A 17,582-nucleotide genomic window follows, 5' to 3' on the forward strand; every position below is an offset into this window, starting at 1 on the left:
TCGTCCCAGCGATACTCACCATCACTGGTTCGTCCCAGCGATACTCACCATCACTGGTTCATCCCAGCAATACTCACCATCACTGGTTCGTCCCAGCAATACTCATTATCACTGGTTCGTCCCAGCAATACTCACCATCACTGGTTCATGGCTGTTTCATCCCAGCAATACTCACCAACACTGGTTCATCCCAGCAATAGTCACTATTGCTGTTTCATCCCAGCAATATTCACCATCACTGGTTCATCCCAGCAATAGTCACCATCGCTGTTTCATCCCAGCAATACTCACCATCACTGGTTCATCCCAGTGCCATCGCTGGTTCGTCCCAGCAATACTCGCCATCACTGGTTCATCCCAGCAACACTCACCATCACTGTGTCATCCCAGCAATACTCACCATCACTGGTTCATCCCAGCAATACTCACCATCACTGGTTCGTCACAGCAATACTCACCATCACTGGTTCGTCCCAGCAATACTCACCATCACTGGTTCGTCCCAGCAATAATCACCATCACTGGTTCGTCCCAGCAATACTCACCATCACTGGTTCGTCCTAGCCATACTCACCATCACTGTTTCCTCCCAGCAATACTCACCATCACTGGTTCCCATCGCTGGTTCGTCCCAGCAATACCCGCCATCGCTGGTTCGTCCCAGCAATACCCGCCATCGCTGGTTCGTCCCAGCAATACCCGCCATCGCTGGTTCGTCCCAGCAATACTCGCCATCGCCGGTTCGTCCCAGCAATACCCGCCATCGCTGGTTCGTCCCATACTCGCCATCGCTGGTTCGTCCCATACTCACCATCCCTGGTTCATCTCAGCAATACTCACCATCACTGGTTCGTCCCAGCAATACTCACCATCACTGGTTCATCCCAGCTATACTCACCATCACTGGTTCGTCCCAGCAATACTCACCATCACTGGTTCATCCCAGCAATACTCACCATCACTGGTTCGTCCCAGCAATACTCACCATCACTGGTTCGTCCCAGCAATACTCACCATCACTGGTTCATCCCAGCAATACTCACCATCACTGTTTCGTCCCAGCAATACTCACCATCACTGGTTCATCCCAGCAATACTCACCATCACTGGTTCATCCCAGCAATACTCACCATCACTGGTTCATCCCAGCAATATTAACCATCACTGGTTCGTCCAAGCAATACCCATTACTGGTACATTACTGTGACTAATCCATGCAAGTAATACATTCAACTAAATTAGCAACAGTTATCATTTTCCAAGCCATTCTACTTTTTACCACATTGCAGGATAAACATACCTGATCGGCAAATAGGGCAACACGTTCCTTTTGGTGTGATGGTATCATTGTTACAATCAGGCGCTGCACATTTAACAAGTGCACAATCTATCTCTGAAAAATGACAGAATGCAGGATGGTAACTTTTACTGTAAAAGCAACAACTGTAAACTTGCATTCGTGTATAGCTCCTCACTTCCAACTTGGAGCAATAACTGTAAACTTGCATTCGTGTATAGCTCCTCACTTCCAACAAGGAAGTCTAAACTTGCATTCGTATATAGCTCCTCACTTCCAAAAAGGAGGTCTAAACTTGCATTTGTGTATAGCTCCTCACTTCCAACTTGGAGCAATAACTGTAAACTTGCATTTGTGTACAGCTCCTCACTTCCAATTGGAGCAACAACTGTAAACTTGCATTTGTATATAGCTCCTCACTTCCAACAAGGAAGTCTAAACTTGCATTTGTGTATAGCTCCTCACTTCCAACTTGGAGCAACAACTGTAAACTTGCATTCGTGTATATCTCCTCACTTCAAACAAGGAGGTCTAAACCTGCATTTGTGTATAGCTCCTCACTTCCAACTTGGAGCAACAACTGTAAACTTGCATTCGTGTATAACTCCTCACTTCCAACAAGGAGGTCTAAACTTGCACCTGTGTATAGCTCCTCACTTCCAACTTGGAGCAATAACTGTTAAATTGCATTTGTGTATAGCTCCTCACTTCCAACAAGGAGGTCACATGTATTAAAAAACTTGTAACAACTGTTCCTTACAAAAGTCTTGGACAACAGTTAATATGTAAGTGCATAAAACTTAACAACAGATGTTAACTTCAGGCCCTCTTTCACTTAATGTATTACTAAATACTAACAAATATTTACACCACTTATTTTCCCACAAAGTCTTCAATTAATATGTTTTTGAATATATTTATAAAGTTGTATCTAAGAAAATTTCCAACAATTTTAATCCTTCTCATGCTGGAACCATTGATTCTGCCTTTGCAACCAGTGTAGATCATAATCAGACTGCACATCTGATCAAGATCTGCACTGTTCGCCATTCAATCAGTATCTTTTTGGAAAGCACCCATTTCAACAGTTAATGGTACTGTTCAAATTGAAAGGTGGTCAAGTTTATTATGGAAAATTAGCAGGGTAAGGGTTCATATACAAATAAGAGAAGTCATCATACCATTTTGATCTTCCGTTGTACAATAGTCGCTGTGGAAACCCTGGAATATCTCAATCTGTACAGACAGTATACTGAGATACAGACTTGGTAATTCTTCATTCGATAAGTCAGATCTAAAAATAGCAAAGAACGACATTCATGAAAGTTGCCATGCAATATTTCATATTGTTTAATTTTTAAAATATTTATATTTTTGCAAATGTATGCATTATATGCATTTGCGGAAGTCCAAACAGTCGCAAATATCATCTAGAGACTGTATTTCAAAAAACATGATGTTTCCTACCACTTACCAAGCAGAAATTGTATTAAAATAGTAACAAAAAAACAAAGTCCCATAACTCTGCAATTTTTTTTTTTGAAAGAACCTAATATGCCCCATGCACAACTACTGTTGTTACTGATCACTTATGTGAAGTTTCATTAAATTGTGTCAAGGGGATGAGGAGAAATGGTGCACACAAGATTGTGTCTACGGACAGACAGACAGACAGATGGAAGGACGGACAGACAGACAACCTGAAACCAGTATACCCCCTCTTACAACTTTGTTGTCAGGGGGTACAAAAACACAAATTAAGGGCCATATCTCAGGCAAAAATCACCTGAACCATAACATTCTAATGATATGCACAACTAGGCTTGACAGTGGTAACTCCTGTGACGTTTGGTGCAATTCCAACCAGTGGTAAGGGAGTAGTATAACAGATATCAAAGAAATTGACAAATGAGCCGCACCATGTGAAAACCAACATAGTGCATTTGTGACCAGCATGGATCCAGACCAGCCTGTGCATCTGCGCAGTCTTGTCAGGATCCCTGCTGTTCGCAAATGGTTTCTCTAATTGCAATAGCCTTTGAAAGCGAACAGCATGGATCATGACTGCGCAGACGTGCAGGATGGTCTGGATCCATTCTGGTCACAAATGTACTATGTTGGTTTTATCTTGGTGCAGCTCAAATCAAGGGTCACGACTCTGCTGGAAATCATTTAATTGAACATGACAATGATAATGCACAAGTACTCTTCACTTGAATCACTCTTGAGGTTTGATGAAATTCTGCCCAATGGTGAACAACAAGTAGTGTAAACAAAGTGAAATATGACAAATCAGGGGCCATTACTCTGCTGAAAATCACTGAACCAGAACAAACAGATGGCATGCATAACTAAGCCTGGCGCTCCTGAGCTAAAATAAAGTAGTATAAACTAACTTTGATTCAGATAAAGAACTCTCCCAATTTTCTATACATGCAATGTCTATAAAGCTTTTTTGAAATGTGTATAACATGAACATGTGTATGTATGTTATACATTACATTGTGTTAAAACTGTGACCAGGTACACTGTGGTTTGAACATCTTCTTGTTGCTTGCATAAAGAATAATTTCTAACAGTCAATTTCAAACATTTATTCCAATCTTACCTCATGCACTGAGTGTATCTGTTTAAAGCGCCACAAACATTCCCTGTTTCGTTCTTTCTATTTTCTATCAGAGATACACATGTATTCAGTTCCTGGCTATCTAAATCAGTAAGTGCATCTGGTACAAGATCACAGCTGTCTGGGTCATCAATCTGTCCTGTTTTATTAAGCATCCATACATAGGCCATGACATGGGTTCGAGTAACAACCTTCAGTGGATTTGGACAATCAGTCAACTGTGCTTCAATACAGCTTCTCACTTCACTGACATTTCTGCAAGACAGAATCAAAGTACTGAAAGAATTGACGAGCTGGTGAGCTGTGGATAAGGCTAAAGATATAGCACAAGCCTTAAAATCAAATCATAAACAAATGGGAGGAAAATAAATGTTTTTGTACATTTGCTTGTTTTCGGTTCAGTGCTGTCTTTCAATGGTATTTCAAGTATGAAGCAGAGGGCAGATAACCTAACAAGAGCTCCTGGATTTTATACCAGTACTGGCATCTTCTCTGCAAGTAACTGCCAAATTCTCCACATGAATCAAAGGTAGAAAACTAATGATTTCAGACACAATGCCTTTAATCAAATTGTCCAGAAATACATCTCAATCCTGTGTATTTCTTAGTAACCTTTAGATAAAACTCTAAAGAAAACTGTACCTGATCTCTTCTTTAAAGACAATTAATTATGTGCAAAATTTCAAGAACCGGAACAATCAAACCTGCTTACTTAACAAAAAAATCTAAATGCTACAAAATTTACCCGCATGTTTCTTCTGGGGTTTCTCTGAGGCAGTTTTCAAACCTGAGATTACAAACTCTTGGAGCAGAACAGGTGAGGTTGACTGAAATAAAGAAATAAAAGGTTTATGATCAACTTTGAAGGGCCATTTATTTTGTTTATGAATCTCATTAAGTCTTACATCACAAAAACCATATTAACCTTTAGCCTGCTGGCGGCAAGTGATTCTGCCTTTGCGGCCAGTGGAAACCAAGATCAGCCTGCACATCCATTCACTATTCAATCATTACATTTTCATAAATACCCCTTCAAATAATAAATGGTATTGCTAAAATTGACTGATGGACCAGTTCATTTTTGAAATCAAGCAGGCTGTAGATTACATGTTTGAGGTATATTGTTAGACACAGGCAGGATTATGGTCAAAGCAGTCAACATTCTTTAAGAAAGCTGGACAGTAAACTGGCAGTTATAAAGTTTGAAGACCAGTCTAACAAGAGCTGTCCATAAGACAGCCAAGCTCGACTATTCGAAATATTGTCACAGAAGCTGGAAATTATTACCCAAAATGTTAAATATCAAAAGAGTTTTAAGTTCAAAAGGGGACATATCAGAGTTATGGGACTTGATGCTATCAACTAGTTTTATAACCCCGAAGAAACATGTTAAGTTTCAATTCAATATCTGCATTAGTTTTGGGGATAGTAACTTGCATGTAAAACTTTAACCAGAATTTTCTAAGTCCAAAAGGGGGCATAATTTGCTCAAAATACATGTTAAGAGTTATGGAACTTGACCCAGTGAGGTAGGTAATTGATCTAGAAAAAGAATAAATAAGTTCCAAATCTATATGCCTTTTAGTAATAGCTGTATGTACTTGCACGCAAAACTTTAACCAGAATTTTCTAAGTCCAAAAGGGGGCATAATTTGGCCAAAATACATGCCAGAGTTATGGGACTTGACCCAGTGAGGTAGGTAATTGATCTAGAAAAAGAAAAAATAAGTTTCAAATCTATATGCCTTTTAGTAATAGCTGTATGTACTTGCACGCAAAACTTTAACCAGAATTTTCTAAGTCCAAAAGGGGGCATAATTTGGCCAAAATACATGCCAGAGTTATGGGACTTGACCCAGTGAGGTAGGTAATTGATCTAGAAAAAGAAAAAATAAGTTTCAAATCTATATGCCTTTTAGTAATAGCTGTATGTACTTGCACGCAAAACTTTAACCAGAATTTTCTAAGTCCAAAAGGGGGCATAATTTGGCCAAAATGAAGGTCAGAGTTATGGGACTTGGTGCTATCAACTAGTTTTATAACCCCGAAGACACATGTGAAGTTTCAATTCAATATCTGCATTAGTTTTGGAGATAGTAACTTGCATGTAAAACTTTAACCAGAATTTTCTAAGTCCAAAAGGGGGCATAATTTGCTCAAAATACATGTTAGAGTTATGGAACTTGACCCAGTGAGGTTGGTAATTGACCTAGAAAAAGAATAAATAAGTTTCAAAGCTATATGCCTTTAAATGATAGCTGTATGTACTTGCATGCAAAAACTTAACCAAGGTGTGACGCCGACGCCGACGCCGACGCCGACGCCGACGCCGACGCCAGGGTGAGTAGAATAGCTAGACTATTCTTCGAATAGTCGAGCTAAAAACTCTGACATCTGACTGGCTGATTTTCAGCTAGGTCTTCAAAATGACAAATAGCAAGGCTGCACTCAGATTGTTCTCTTAACTCCAAACCTGGTGAGACTTCCTCCAATAGTAGTGAGAGGTAAGTAATTAGAATGAACGATACATGTAAAAGAAACATTAAAGAATCAATAGACTTTGGTATAAATGAAAAGATGTATATCTTTTTCACATTATGCTGGCACAGTAAATTCATGTTCAGGACTGTGCTGCATCTCACACAACATATTTACAGTTTACATAAATATTTCATTTCTGTCAATACCTCTCTTTGTAAGCTATTCACTTCATGTCAAAATTTGAGAGCATTAAGGTACTACAAATCTTAAACCCTTTCTGCAAGTAACTTAAAAGCTTTTATTTAATATACCTAATGCTTCATTCAAAGCGAGTTTTTCCTGATCCTCCATATCTTCTACCTCTCTTTTTTCTCTGTCTTCTACCTTCCCATCCTCCTCTTCCATGGGATCAGGTTTACACCAAGATGGCCGCTCACATTTCTCTGTAGCTGATACACTCAGGAGATAGTCAATTTCTGTATGAATTTTAGCTTCAATTTCTGTATCACAGTCAATAGCGTATTTCATAATACATTCCATTCCGTGCTGCAGACGACTGCAAAACAAATTTGAAATAATATTTAAAGCTTTTTCTATACCATTTAGTTACACCTATATAGTTACAGCTCCAGGGCAATGTGTTAAAAGTGTAAAACTTTGTTATTTTGTAGAAAGTGTTAGATCAGACAGATTGATTTATCTAAAATGAATGATTTACTTAGAATAAAAATCTCTGCCAGTATTGAAGAGATTTTGCTCTTCAGTTATCGTGTTAGACTGTACTAATATTTTCTGTAAATTATTTGCCATAAGATGTTAGGTCTTAGGTAAAAACAGCTATTTACTAAGGTAACAAGTCTTTTTTTTATATTTCAAACTTTACAGGTAGAAGGGAGTTTCAATTGTTTGTTGATTTAGTATTATCAACAGCATGACCCACAAATCTGTAAAAATAAGTCCCCAACGAATATTTTAAATTTCAAAACATCAGAGCACATATTCCATTCTAAGAAGTTTTAAATCGCTTCTGTAACTGAAATTTTTCGATTAACTTACCCACAAACATCACCGCTAGGTGAATGCTGAGCCATGAACTGTCCAAAATGAGCAATACACATTTCCACTCCTTCCAAAGAGCAGCTCCCTTCAGGTACTGCAAAAATAACACAAATTTAAAAAGTAGATACTTACAACCTTAAAAGATTTCTTACTTAAATAAAATGTTAAAAAGCAACTATAAAATTGAAGTCTTTTTTACACAAGGCATTGTTCATCAAACAATTGGGCAATGAAGGTCCTATTCCACACACCTAACTTATTTCTTGATCCAAGATGACCAAGTTTTGACCTTGGCCTATATTTATTTCAGACAAATATTCAGATCAGGTTTAATATAGATCAGAAAATATGGCCTCAATAGAGATAACATTCTTTTTCCTATGATTTGGTCTATCAACCAAGTTTTTGATCCCAGATAATCAACTTTTGAACTTGATTTAGTTTTTATAAAGAAACCATTCTGACACAGTCTCGTGTTTATCAGGTAGTAAATGTTGCCTCTAAAGAGTTAACAAGTCTTTCTATCATTTGACCTACTGGCCTAGTTTTTTACCCTTATGTTCTACTTTCAAACATGACCTAGATTTTATCAAGACAAACATTATGAATTTCTGACTAGGTTTCATATACGTCATGGTGAAAATATGACCTCAAGTGTTAAACAAGAGCACCGCCTTGAGGGTGCTGACGCTCATCTGATTTTTTTTGTGTAATAGAAATATTGTCCTACCCATGATTTTCTAAGTCTAAAAAGGGCCATCACGCTTGCAAAAAGCAGGATAGTTATGTTTCTTGATGTTCAGTGTCCACTTATGATGGTGAAAAACTGTTGCAAGTTTTAAAGCAATAGCTTTGATAGTTTATGAGAAAAGTTGACTTAAACATAATACTCAACCAAGAAAATGATTTTCTAAGTCCAACAGGGGCAATAATTATTGCAAAAAGCAGGATGGAGTTATGTTGCTTGCTGTACAGGGTCAGCTTACGATGGTCAACAAGTGTTGCAAGTTTCAAAGCAATAGCTTTGATAGTTTAAGAGAAAAAGTTGACCTAAACATAAAACTTAACCAAGAAATCTGGTATTTTCTAAGTCCAAAAGGGGCCATAAATCTTGCAAAAAGCAGGATGGAGTTATGTTTCTTGCTGTACAGGGTCAACTTATGATGGTGAACAAGTGTTGCAAGTTTTAAAGCAATAGCTTTGATAGTTTAGGATAAAAGCTGACCTAAACATAAAACTTAACCAAGAAAACTGATTTTCTAAGTCCAAAAGGGGCAATAAATCTTGCAAAAAAGCAAGATGGAGTTATGTTTCTTGATGTACAGGGTCAGCTTATGATGGTGAACAAGTATTCTAAGTTTCAAAGCAATAGCTTTGATAGTTTAGGAGAAAAGTTGACCTAAACATAAAACTTAACCAAGAAATTTGATATTTTCTAAGTACAAAAGGGGCCATAAACCTTGCAAAAAGCAAGATGGAGTTATGCTTCTTGCTATACAGGGTCAGCTTATGATGGTGAACAAGTATTCCAAGTTTCAAAGCAATAGCTTTGATAGTTTAGGAGAAAAGCTGACCTAAACATAAAACTTAACCAGGCAACGCCGACGCCGAAGCCAATGCCGACAACCGCTCAAGTGATGACAATAACTCATCATTTTTTTTCAAAAAATCAGATGAGCTAAAAAAATGAGACATCAACCTAGTTTTTTTCTCCAGATGACCCAGTATGCAACTAGTCCGAGATTTTTATTTAGGCAGATAAACTGACCAAGTTTCAGCCTTATTGGGTAAAAATTGAGACCTCTATATTGCTTACAATAAAACTGATGACAAAGACAAACGCAAGGATTTCAGACACAGGGCAATCACAATTTCACAGTTTGTGCTCAGATAAGCTAAAAATTCATGTTTCTGCGTGAACTAACATTCTGAATTTCAAAGATACTTACTTTTGGGTTCCAAAGGACAGTACTCATCTCTAAAAGTCATTAAGAAAGGGAGACCACCCTTTAGATGATCAACAGCTGGTGCTGAGCAGGTGCTTCCGAGCTCATTTGAAAAGAGATCTTCCAAAGCCTGGATTTTATCATCCCTGAAAATAAAGAAAATCATTACCATACTGAGACATAGGATTTCACATTTCCTATCAAAAGCTTTTTTAACAACAAAATTAACAATTATTACAATATCTTAAGCATTTTTGTGAGAAACAAATTATATGAGCCGCACCATAAGAAAACAAACAGTGTGTTTGCGACCAGCACGGATCCATATCAGCCTGAATCCATGCTGTTTGTTTTCAAAACCTATTGCAATTAGAGAAACTGTTAGCGAACAGTATGGATCCCGACCAGACTGCACGGATGTGCAGGCTGGTCTGGATCCATGCTGGTCACAAAGCCACTATGGTGGTTTTCTCACGGCATGGCTCGTATAGAAATTGTCAATTGGGCTCAAACAGTTACTTCTGCCTTCTCAGAATCAATTTAAACATTCATGATTTAAGTGGTGGCTTACCTACAAAAGTCAGCATACATGTCAGTGGCCCAATGCATTCCAATCAAAGATGAAGTCTGGTACCAAAATGTGGCTACTGCATGTACAGCCTTATTTAGATCACAACCTGACAGGTCTGGAATAAATACAGAGAATATTTGTTTGTTTGGAATACCTCCACTTTAGCAGTCCTTATAATAGTAGTTTGAAAAATGTCTTATGAGGGTAAGTTTATTTCTAGATGAATATGTTTGGGGGTTACAAACCCTACATCCCTGCTCTGCCCACTCATTTCAACTTGTTGAGCATGTGGGTTGTAAACTTCAAGGGACAGTGCATTCTACCACTTTCTTTTGGAGAAAAATTGAAATATCTGTGAGTGATGAGTGAACACCATATGCAATATTTTCAAGAGTGATGCAACCACATAAAAAACTAGAAATTGATTTTGTAAAAAGGCGCATGTCTCCCCCAATGCAAAGTCGTATAGGCAAGAAGTCAATAGGGGTCAGGAGCGAAAGTCAAAGAGACACTGATGGTTGGCTGCAATAGGGATCATCTACTTGGCATGTCCAGTCATCCCGCTAAGTTTCAATACTCTTGGCCTAGTGGTTCTCAAGTCACTGTTCAGGCTCCTGTGGCCTTGACCTTTGATCAAGTGACCCCAAAATATTTAGGGGTCATCTACTCTGCATGTCCAATCATCCTATTAAGTTTTAACATTCTAGGTCAAGTTGTTCTCAAGTTTTTTTCCGGAAATGATTTTCCATGTTCAGGCCCCTGTGACCTCGACCTTTAATAGACTAACCCAAAAATCAGTAGGGGTCATCTACTCTGCATGTTCAATCATCCTATGAAGTTTCAACATTCTGGGTCAAGTGGTTCTCAAGTTATTGATCGGAAATGGTTTTCCATGTTCAGGCTCCTGTGACCTTGACCTTTAACAGAGTGACCCCAAAATCAATATGGGTCATCTACTCTGCATGTTCAATCATCCTATGAAGTTTCAACATTCTGGATCAAGAGGTTCTCAAGTTATTGATCGGAAATGGTTATCAATGTTCAGGCCCCTGTGACCTTGACCTTTAACGGAGTGACCCCAAAAATGACAGGGGTCATATACTCTGCATGAACAATCATCCTATGAAGTTCAACATTCTGGCTCCAGAGGTTCTCAAGTTATTGATCAGAAACGGTTTTCCATGTTCAGGCCCCTGTGACCTTGACCTTTAAAGGAGTGACCCCAAAATCAATAGGGGGTCATCTACTCTGCATGAACAATCATTCTATTAAGTTTCAACGTTCTGGGTCAAGTGGTTCTCAAATTACTGACCGGAAATGGTTTTCAATGTTCAGGCCCCTGTGACCTTGACCTTTAACAGAGTGACCCCAAAATCAATAGGGGTCATCTACTTTGCATGTACAAACATCCTATGAAGTTTCAACATTCTGGGTCAAGTGGTACTCAAGTTATTGATGGAAATGATTTTCAATGTTCAGGCTCCTGTGACCTTGACCTTTGACAGAGTGACCCCAAAAACAAAAGGGTTGTCTACTCCAGCAGCCCTACAACCCTATGAAGTTTGAAGGTTCTAGATGAAACGGTTCTCCAGTTATTGATCGGAAATGAAGTGTGACGTACGGACGGACGGACAGGGCAAAAACAATATGGGGGGAGACATAATAATCCTTGTGTAGTATTAGTAAAAGACAATTTGATTCTGTATATTAAATTCATGCCTTTTCAATGGATTTAACCAAACTCTACACACTGTACCAACACTAATGGATTTAACCAAACTCTACACACTGTACCAACACTAATGGATTTAACCAAACTCTACACACTGTACAACACAGCAAGGTTCAAAATCACACTAAATTTCATGGTGTTAGATAAAAGTCTAACAGTTTATCGAGTGATAATCTATCAATTCATTCCATTAAACTGCTAAAAAAAAAAAGAAATGATAACCTTACCATACCAAACAGTTTTAAAATTGGTTAAAAATGTACATGCATCCGCAAGTAAACTGTTAACGGCTCCATGTTTAATGCACATGCTTATTTTTTCTTACATCGAAGTTCATGTAAATCAAGGTTTACTTGTACACAGTGGGTAGGGTCAGACTGGGGGATCCCTATACTGCGACTGTCATCACAACATTTCTAATTTTAGTATAATAAGGAAATGATATTAATCCAAAATTGTACAGAAAAAAAGAAATCAAAACACATTCTAGAAAATCTACCTGGAAGGGTGACATCTGGCTGTACTCTATCCATGTCTTCCATCCAACGACAATTTTTCTCCCAAAAACTCGTGTAGAAGCCTTCATGCGTTGATGCAAGGTAGTCCAAAAGGTAGGGGCCCTCCTTATCTTTGATACATTCGTGGTAGCTACCTAAGGCAACACAAACTGCATTGTTGAAGGTTTCCTGATTCTTCAAACCATACTTTAATCCATGCATCATCTGTACAGAGCACTGTGATACAGGTTCAGTCACATCATCATACATCAAGCTGACATCAATTTCACAGTTGTTGTCAGGGTCATGTTCTTCAATAAAGTTTTCCATAACAAGCTGAACAAGAGTTACCTCCCCTGAATGGCTACAAGCTGCAAGTTTCTCCTTGACGCAGGGTAAAGTTTTTGTTTTGAAAGCTTGACAGAACACTAACGCTTCTAATTCACCTGGCTTCTCAAAACATTGCTCTACTGCAGCTGCGGGGTCACACATGGGAACTGGCTCACACTCTGGTCCAAGATCAAATGTACAAATGGCTTCGCCTTCGTCATTGACTAGCAATTTGTCAATAATAGTTTTGATACGCCGAGCAGATCCAGGCATCTCATCCTCTTTGCAAGTGCCAGTGTTTCTTTTAACACATTTCAGGGCATCTTCAGCCATTCTGAAAAAATATGCTTCAATTTAATGTACAGTTCAGTATAAATATCTATACATTCAACTGTAGGACAGGTCTTACAATTAGTGGCACTCCATAAATTAAGTACCTGTCTTACATAGAGAGCAGTTGTTAAGGCTGTATATTGCACCTGGTCTAAAGCACTTAATCAAATTAATAGAATTAACTTTAATAAAAGTTTTATCACTTACCCACAGACTCCAGTATACATTTTATCTCTGTGTGCAATTTGAACAGCTGCGCCAAATTCAGTAGTTACCAGACATTTGAAGGTCGCTTCATCATCGCACTTGGCTTCTGGGTCCTCAACTGGCACGCATTCTTCTTCTTCTTCTGGCATGCACATTTTCCCAAGAATCACCCCCATATACTCAAATGAGGCTTTTATATCATGTTCAAGTTCTTCAGGAATGTCTTCATTCATATCCATCATTTCATTTGACATTACAATCTTTTCATGCAGCCTGAAATTTTACAACCCTTATAGCATTAATTGCTAACATTTCAAACCAGCATCTACTGTCCGTCAATGAAACATTTCTAAGTCAAACAATTATGTTGTGACTACTGTGTTCTCATTCAAGTTTCAAGAATTTCTGTCATTCATATGGCAGTAATCTTTAAGACAACAGATTTCATCTGAACTCATCAATTCTTAAATATCATTTATTAATACAAACAAGAGCTGTCACTACTGGTGACAAATGCCAAGTAATCATCCATGGCAAAGTTATGGACCAGACAAGAAACAATCCACGTTACCCTTCAACCTCTAATTGTGACCTTGACCTTAGAGCTAGGGATCTGGATCTTGCGCAAGACACCTTGTCTCATTATGGGGAACAGTTATGCCAAGTGATTTCAAAGTCCCTCGAAGAGTGGCAGAGTTATGAACTGGACACCTATTAACCTTTGACTTCTCAGTCTGACATTGGCCTTATAGCTAGGGGTCTGGGTCTTGTGCATGACAATTTGTGTCATTATGGCAAACATTTAAGCCAAGTTATTTTAAAATCCCTTCAGAGATGGCCGAGTTATGGGCAAGACACAATGCAGACCCTCATTCAACCTTTGACCTATAAAAGTGTGATCTTGACCTTGGAGCTAGGGGTCTGGGTCTTGCCAATGACACACTTCCTCATTATAATGAACATTTATGCCAAGCTATTTTAAAATCCCTTCATGGATAGTAGAATTATGGACTGGGTACTATACAGACCCTGTTTTAAACTTTGACCTCTAAGTGGGACCTTGACCTTGGAGGTAGGGGTCTGAATCTTGCGCATGACACATCGTCTCAAAATCCCTTTATGGATGGCAGAGTTTCACCCTGGACAAGAATTTACACCATGCACGGACAAACAGTGCAATTTTAATATGCCCACCTTTGGGGGTATAAAAACATATACTATACAAGAAAACATTTTTGCGAGCATTTGATTTTTGCTATATTTGCAAGCCCATACATCTCGCGAAAATTAATCCTTGCATAATATTCACCAATAGCATCATTCAAGTTCAAGCAGGATACCATATTTACAATTTCACAAATATTAAACCTCACGAACATACTCAAAATTTCAAATTCCCAAAATTTTGACCCAGCAAAAATAGGATTGTGCTTTTACAGTATTCTACATCACTTAAAGCTGCAATTTCTGCTAAAAATGTCAACACACCAGAATTTGCCCTGCACTGACTTTCACCTAAGGTCAGTAGTATATTCAGAAATAGTTTATACCAATTTACTTTAGCTATATTATAATGAAAGCTTCACCCTTTGGTCCTTGGACGGAACAGTACCAGTGTCAAGTAAATTTTGGTTGTGACCTCATGGGGTCTGAACATAATTTCTACTGAAGAGAAAAAAACTGCGATAAACAGCTCTCAGTTATTTTTTTTCCAATAAGACATTATGCACTGTACATTGCAAAACTGTTGAAGTTTTTGCACTGATCTAAGGAATTCTATCTGTTCTCTTAGTGGCAAAAAGTTATACTAAACTTACCGGCAAATCTTTTCCTTGTTCACAAAGGGATTATTCAGAAGATTGCCAATTACAAAAATACCATCCAGTCCTGAGGGAACATCGTCAATGTCCATGTCTGCACCTTCTTTACAGAATCTATCTTCTTTAGATGTCAGAAATTTAATTGAATCCTTCACACTTTTAAATCTGTCCATCAGCTCTTCCATCTGTTTGCTAACTTCAGTTTCCAAATACATCTTCATGTCTCCAATTTTAGCTTTCATTTCTTCAGCATCTTCTCCTCTAACATCCATTTGCATTTCATTCTCTTCGATGAAGTCTTTCACATGTTTTTCCAACATCCTTATTCCCCTTAAGTTTCTCTCAACTTCTGACCCTGTCATTGCTATTGCAATTTCACGTTTTAGCATTTCCACCTGAGTTTCAAGTTGTTCAAGCATGTAATGTAGATCTTTACTTTCTCCGTTGTCTGGTTTACCTTCAAGTCCTCTAACCAAGTGATAAACTTTTTTCTTTATCATTTCAAGCTTATCTCCAAGTGACTGTTGGCCTGCACTCCTTTCTTGCTCGTCTTCCTCTTTCATTTCCTTGGCCTCCCCATCTCTGCCGGCTTGAGAAAAGACAAAAATAAAGATTCAACCCAATTTGCAAAATAAACCATGTCCAAAAAATTCTTTTACCTTATGATGCATTTTTTGCAGCTTAAAAGTACCTTTACCATGAAGAAAATATCAGATTTTAAAACAAACAAAAAATGACTAAAAATACTAGTGAAAGAAAATGAAAATATGGCAAAAGTGTGTGTTACAAATTTCAGTAGACTGAGAATCAGAAACAGATTTAAATGTACATTGTTTTGCAGCAGTAGCAGCAAGGTCTGATATTTTAACTAATCCTTTAAAACTTCTTATTTTATAGACAAACTTGGCTGTTTTAAATACATATGTATGTATGCATTAAACAGGTTAATAAATTTCTAATACATTTATGAACATTTCCAGTGATGATTTAAGTTTCACAGTGAACTCATTTCCAATGTTACCGTTAGTTGAATGATATCAAGTATTTACAAAGCATACAACACTTGAAAAGTTATAACATGCATTTGATGATCACACCTACCGTCACTTGCGTAAATGTAGGTTTTTAACAACTTGGATGCAATCCATATCATTTTAAGCAACATTTGGTGGCAATATGAAATAATAGCAGCCCAGTAACAGCTGTCAATTTTTACCTACACATGCCAGTATTTTCAAATGTTACTTCCATGTGGAAAAAAAATGGAAGACAAAACCATGGAAACAAATGAACATCAGATTTTGTGCTTAAACTTGTCATTCGTTTCATTACTAGTATCAAGAAGCGGTCTGTAAAATTTTCATGCTTTCAAAAGATGCAAAAATGAAATCTGTGTATATTACTCAGGTTACAGTAATAGTAACAGATTGAAAGAAGTTCAAAATCAAAAAAAATAACTTACATTGATCATCCATCCTTTTACACTGTTCTTTACACTTCTCTTCAGTTTCAAAGTTGTTTTTGTTACCCTGGCAACCACCATAGGTAAACCCCTCACATGACATTGTGGTAGTGTTGTAGAACCAACGAGGAAAGGCAGCTTTGCAAGGTCCTGTCACTTTTGGTTGTACACATATAGAACATCTACTTTCACAATCCTCTTGACTTTCAAAGTTGTTTTTGTTACCCTGGCAACCACCATAGGTAAACCACTCACACGACATTGTTTCAGAGTTGTAGAACCAACGAGGAAAGGCGGCACGGCAAGGACCTGTCTCTTTTGGCTGTCCACATATTGGATCATCAGAATCAGGCTCTAAAAATGCATATGTGAAAAAATAAATTTCAATACATTGTGCAGGAATCACGCTGTCACCTGCCATTATCATCATTTGTGAAAATTTTATCTAAATCGCATTTTTTTTTTCATTTTGCTACAGAAACTGGAGATTATTTTCTTCAACTGCTACATAAATTTTTTCCATAGTAAGAATGTAGAAAATTGATAAAGCCAGCTGTTTTTAAACCTATTTCCAAACATGGCTTGACTTATAATGCATATCATGACATGCAGTGCAAATTATGCAGATTAATAGAACCAGCAGTTTACTGCTGAAAACTACAAAACCATCTAAACCAGTAAGTACTGGTAGTTTACTGTTGAAAAAGCTATTACCACTCATTTTTTTGCCACTCTAGAAAAAATCCTACCATACAAAAAAAGCCAATTTTTAATTGCCTTCATGTTGTTCTTTTAAATTATCTGTGAAAAACATGTTTTACCAGTATTGTGGGAGCTAGAGTTGGGCTTGAACTGTTTCACACCCAAATGCCAGTAACTAACAACCATTTCAGTACATTTCTTACACAAGCTAAATATGAGTCCACTAAATTCCTTCAGAATCAATCAGATTACAGCATCTTAAAAGTCCTTCATTTAAAACAAATTCTATGCAGAGGTCTCAATATCACATCAGGCAAAAACTGTATGGTCCACTGGTCCTCATTCAGTTTTTGCTATTATTTTTTCCTACATACAAAAGTTGGCCATTTTTTTTCGTGGCCAATGTTTGACCAAAATTCAAAAAGCAAAGGCAAAAATCACAAGAGTAGTAGCATAGTTTCTTCACAACTTATAAACTGAACAGTTTTTCACAAGTATTTTAAGCATGTTCACTTTTCA

At 37.7% G+C, this 17,582-nt stretch overlaps 1 protein-coding gene across 1 annotated transcript in view; it reads right to left on the reverse strand.

Annotated features, from left to right (window-relative positions):
- The window catches only part of LOC123547338 (uncharacterized), a 126,478-nt gene that overhangs the window by 54,536 nt on the left and 54,360 nt on the right, over positions 1–17,582 (reverse strand). Inside the window, exons 11-22 of the mRNA XM_045334358.2 lie at positions 16,362–16,715; positions 14,897–15,488; positions 13,080–13,352; positions 12,212–12,873; positions 9,981–10,095; positions 9,413–9,555; positions 7,461–7,557; positions 6,716–6,960; positions 4,669–4,750; positions 3,906–4,178; positions 2,479–2,591; positions 1,301–1,393 (exon numbers count right to left, since the gene is read on the reverse strand). Of these exons, the coding sequence (XP_045190293.2) occupies positions 1,301–1,393; positions 2,479–2,591; positions 3,906–4,178; positions 4,669–4,750; positions 6,716–6,960; positions 7,461–7,557; positions 9,413–9,555; positions 9,981–10,095; positions 12,212–12,873; positions 13,080–13,352; positions 14,897–15,488; positions 16,362–16,715 (3,042 nt within the window). The remainder of the gene's footprint in view (positions 1–1,300; positions 1,394–2,478; positions 2,592–3,905; positions 4,179–4,668; positions 4,751–6,715; positions 6,961–7,460; positions 7,558–9,412; positions 9,556–9,980; positions 10,096–12,211; positions 12,874–13,079; positions 13,353–14,896; positions 15,489–16,361; positions 16,716–17,582) is intronic.

The sequence above is a fragment of the Mercenaria mercenaria genome, chromosome 9 (assembly GCF_021730395.1).
Source record: "Mercenaria mercenaria strain notata chromosome 9, MADL_Memer_1, whole genome shotgun sequence".
Lineage (NCBI taxonomy): Eukaryota > Metazoa > Mollusca > Bivalvia > Venerida > Veneridae > Mercenaria > Mercenaria mercenaria.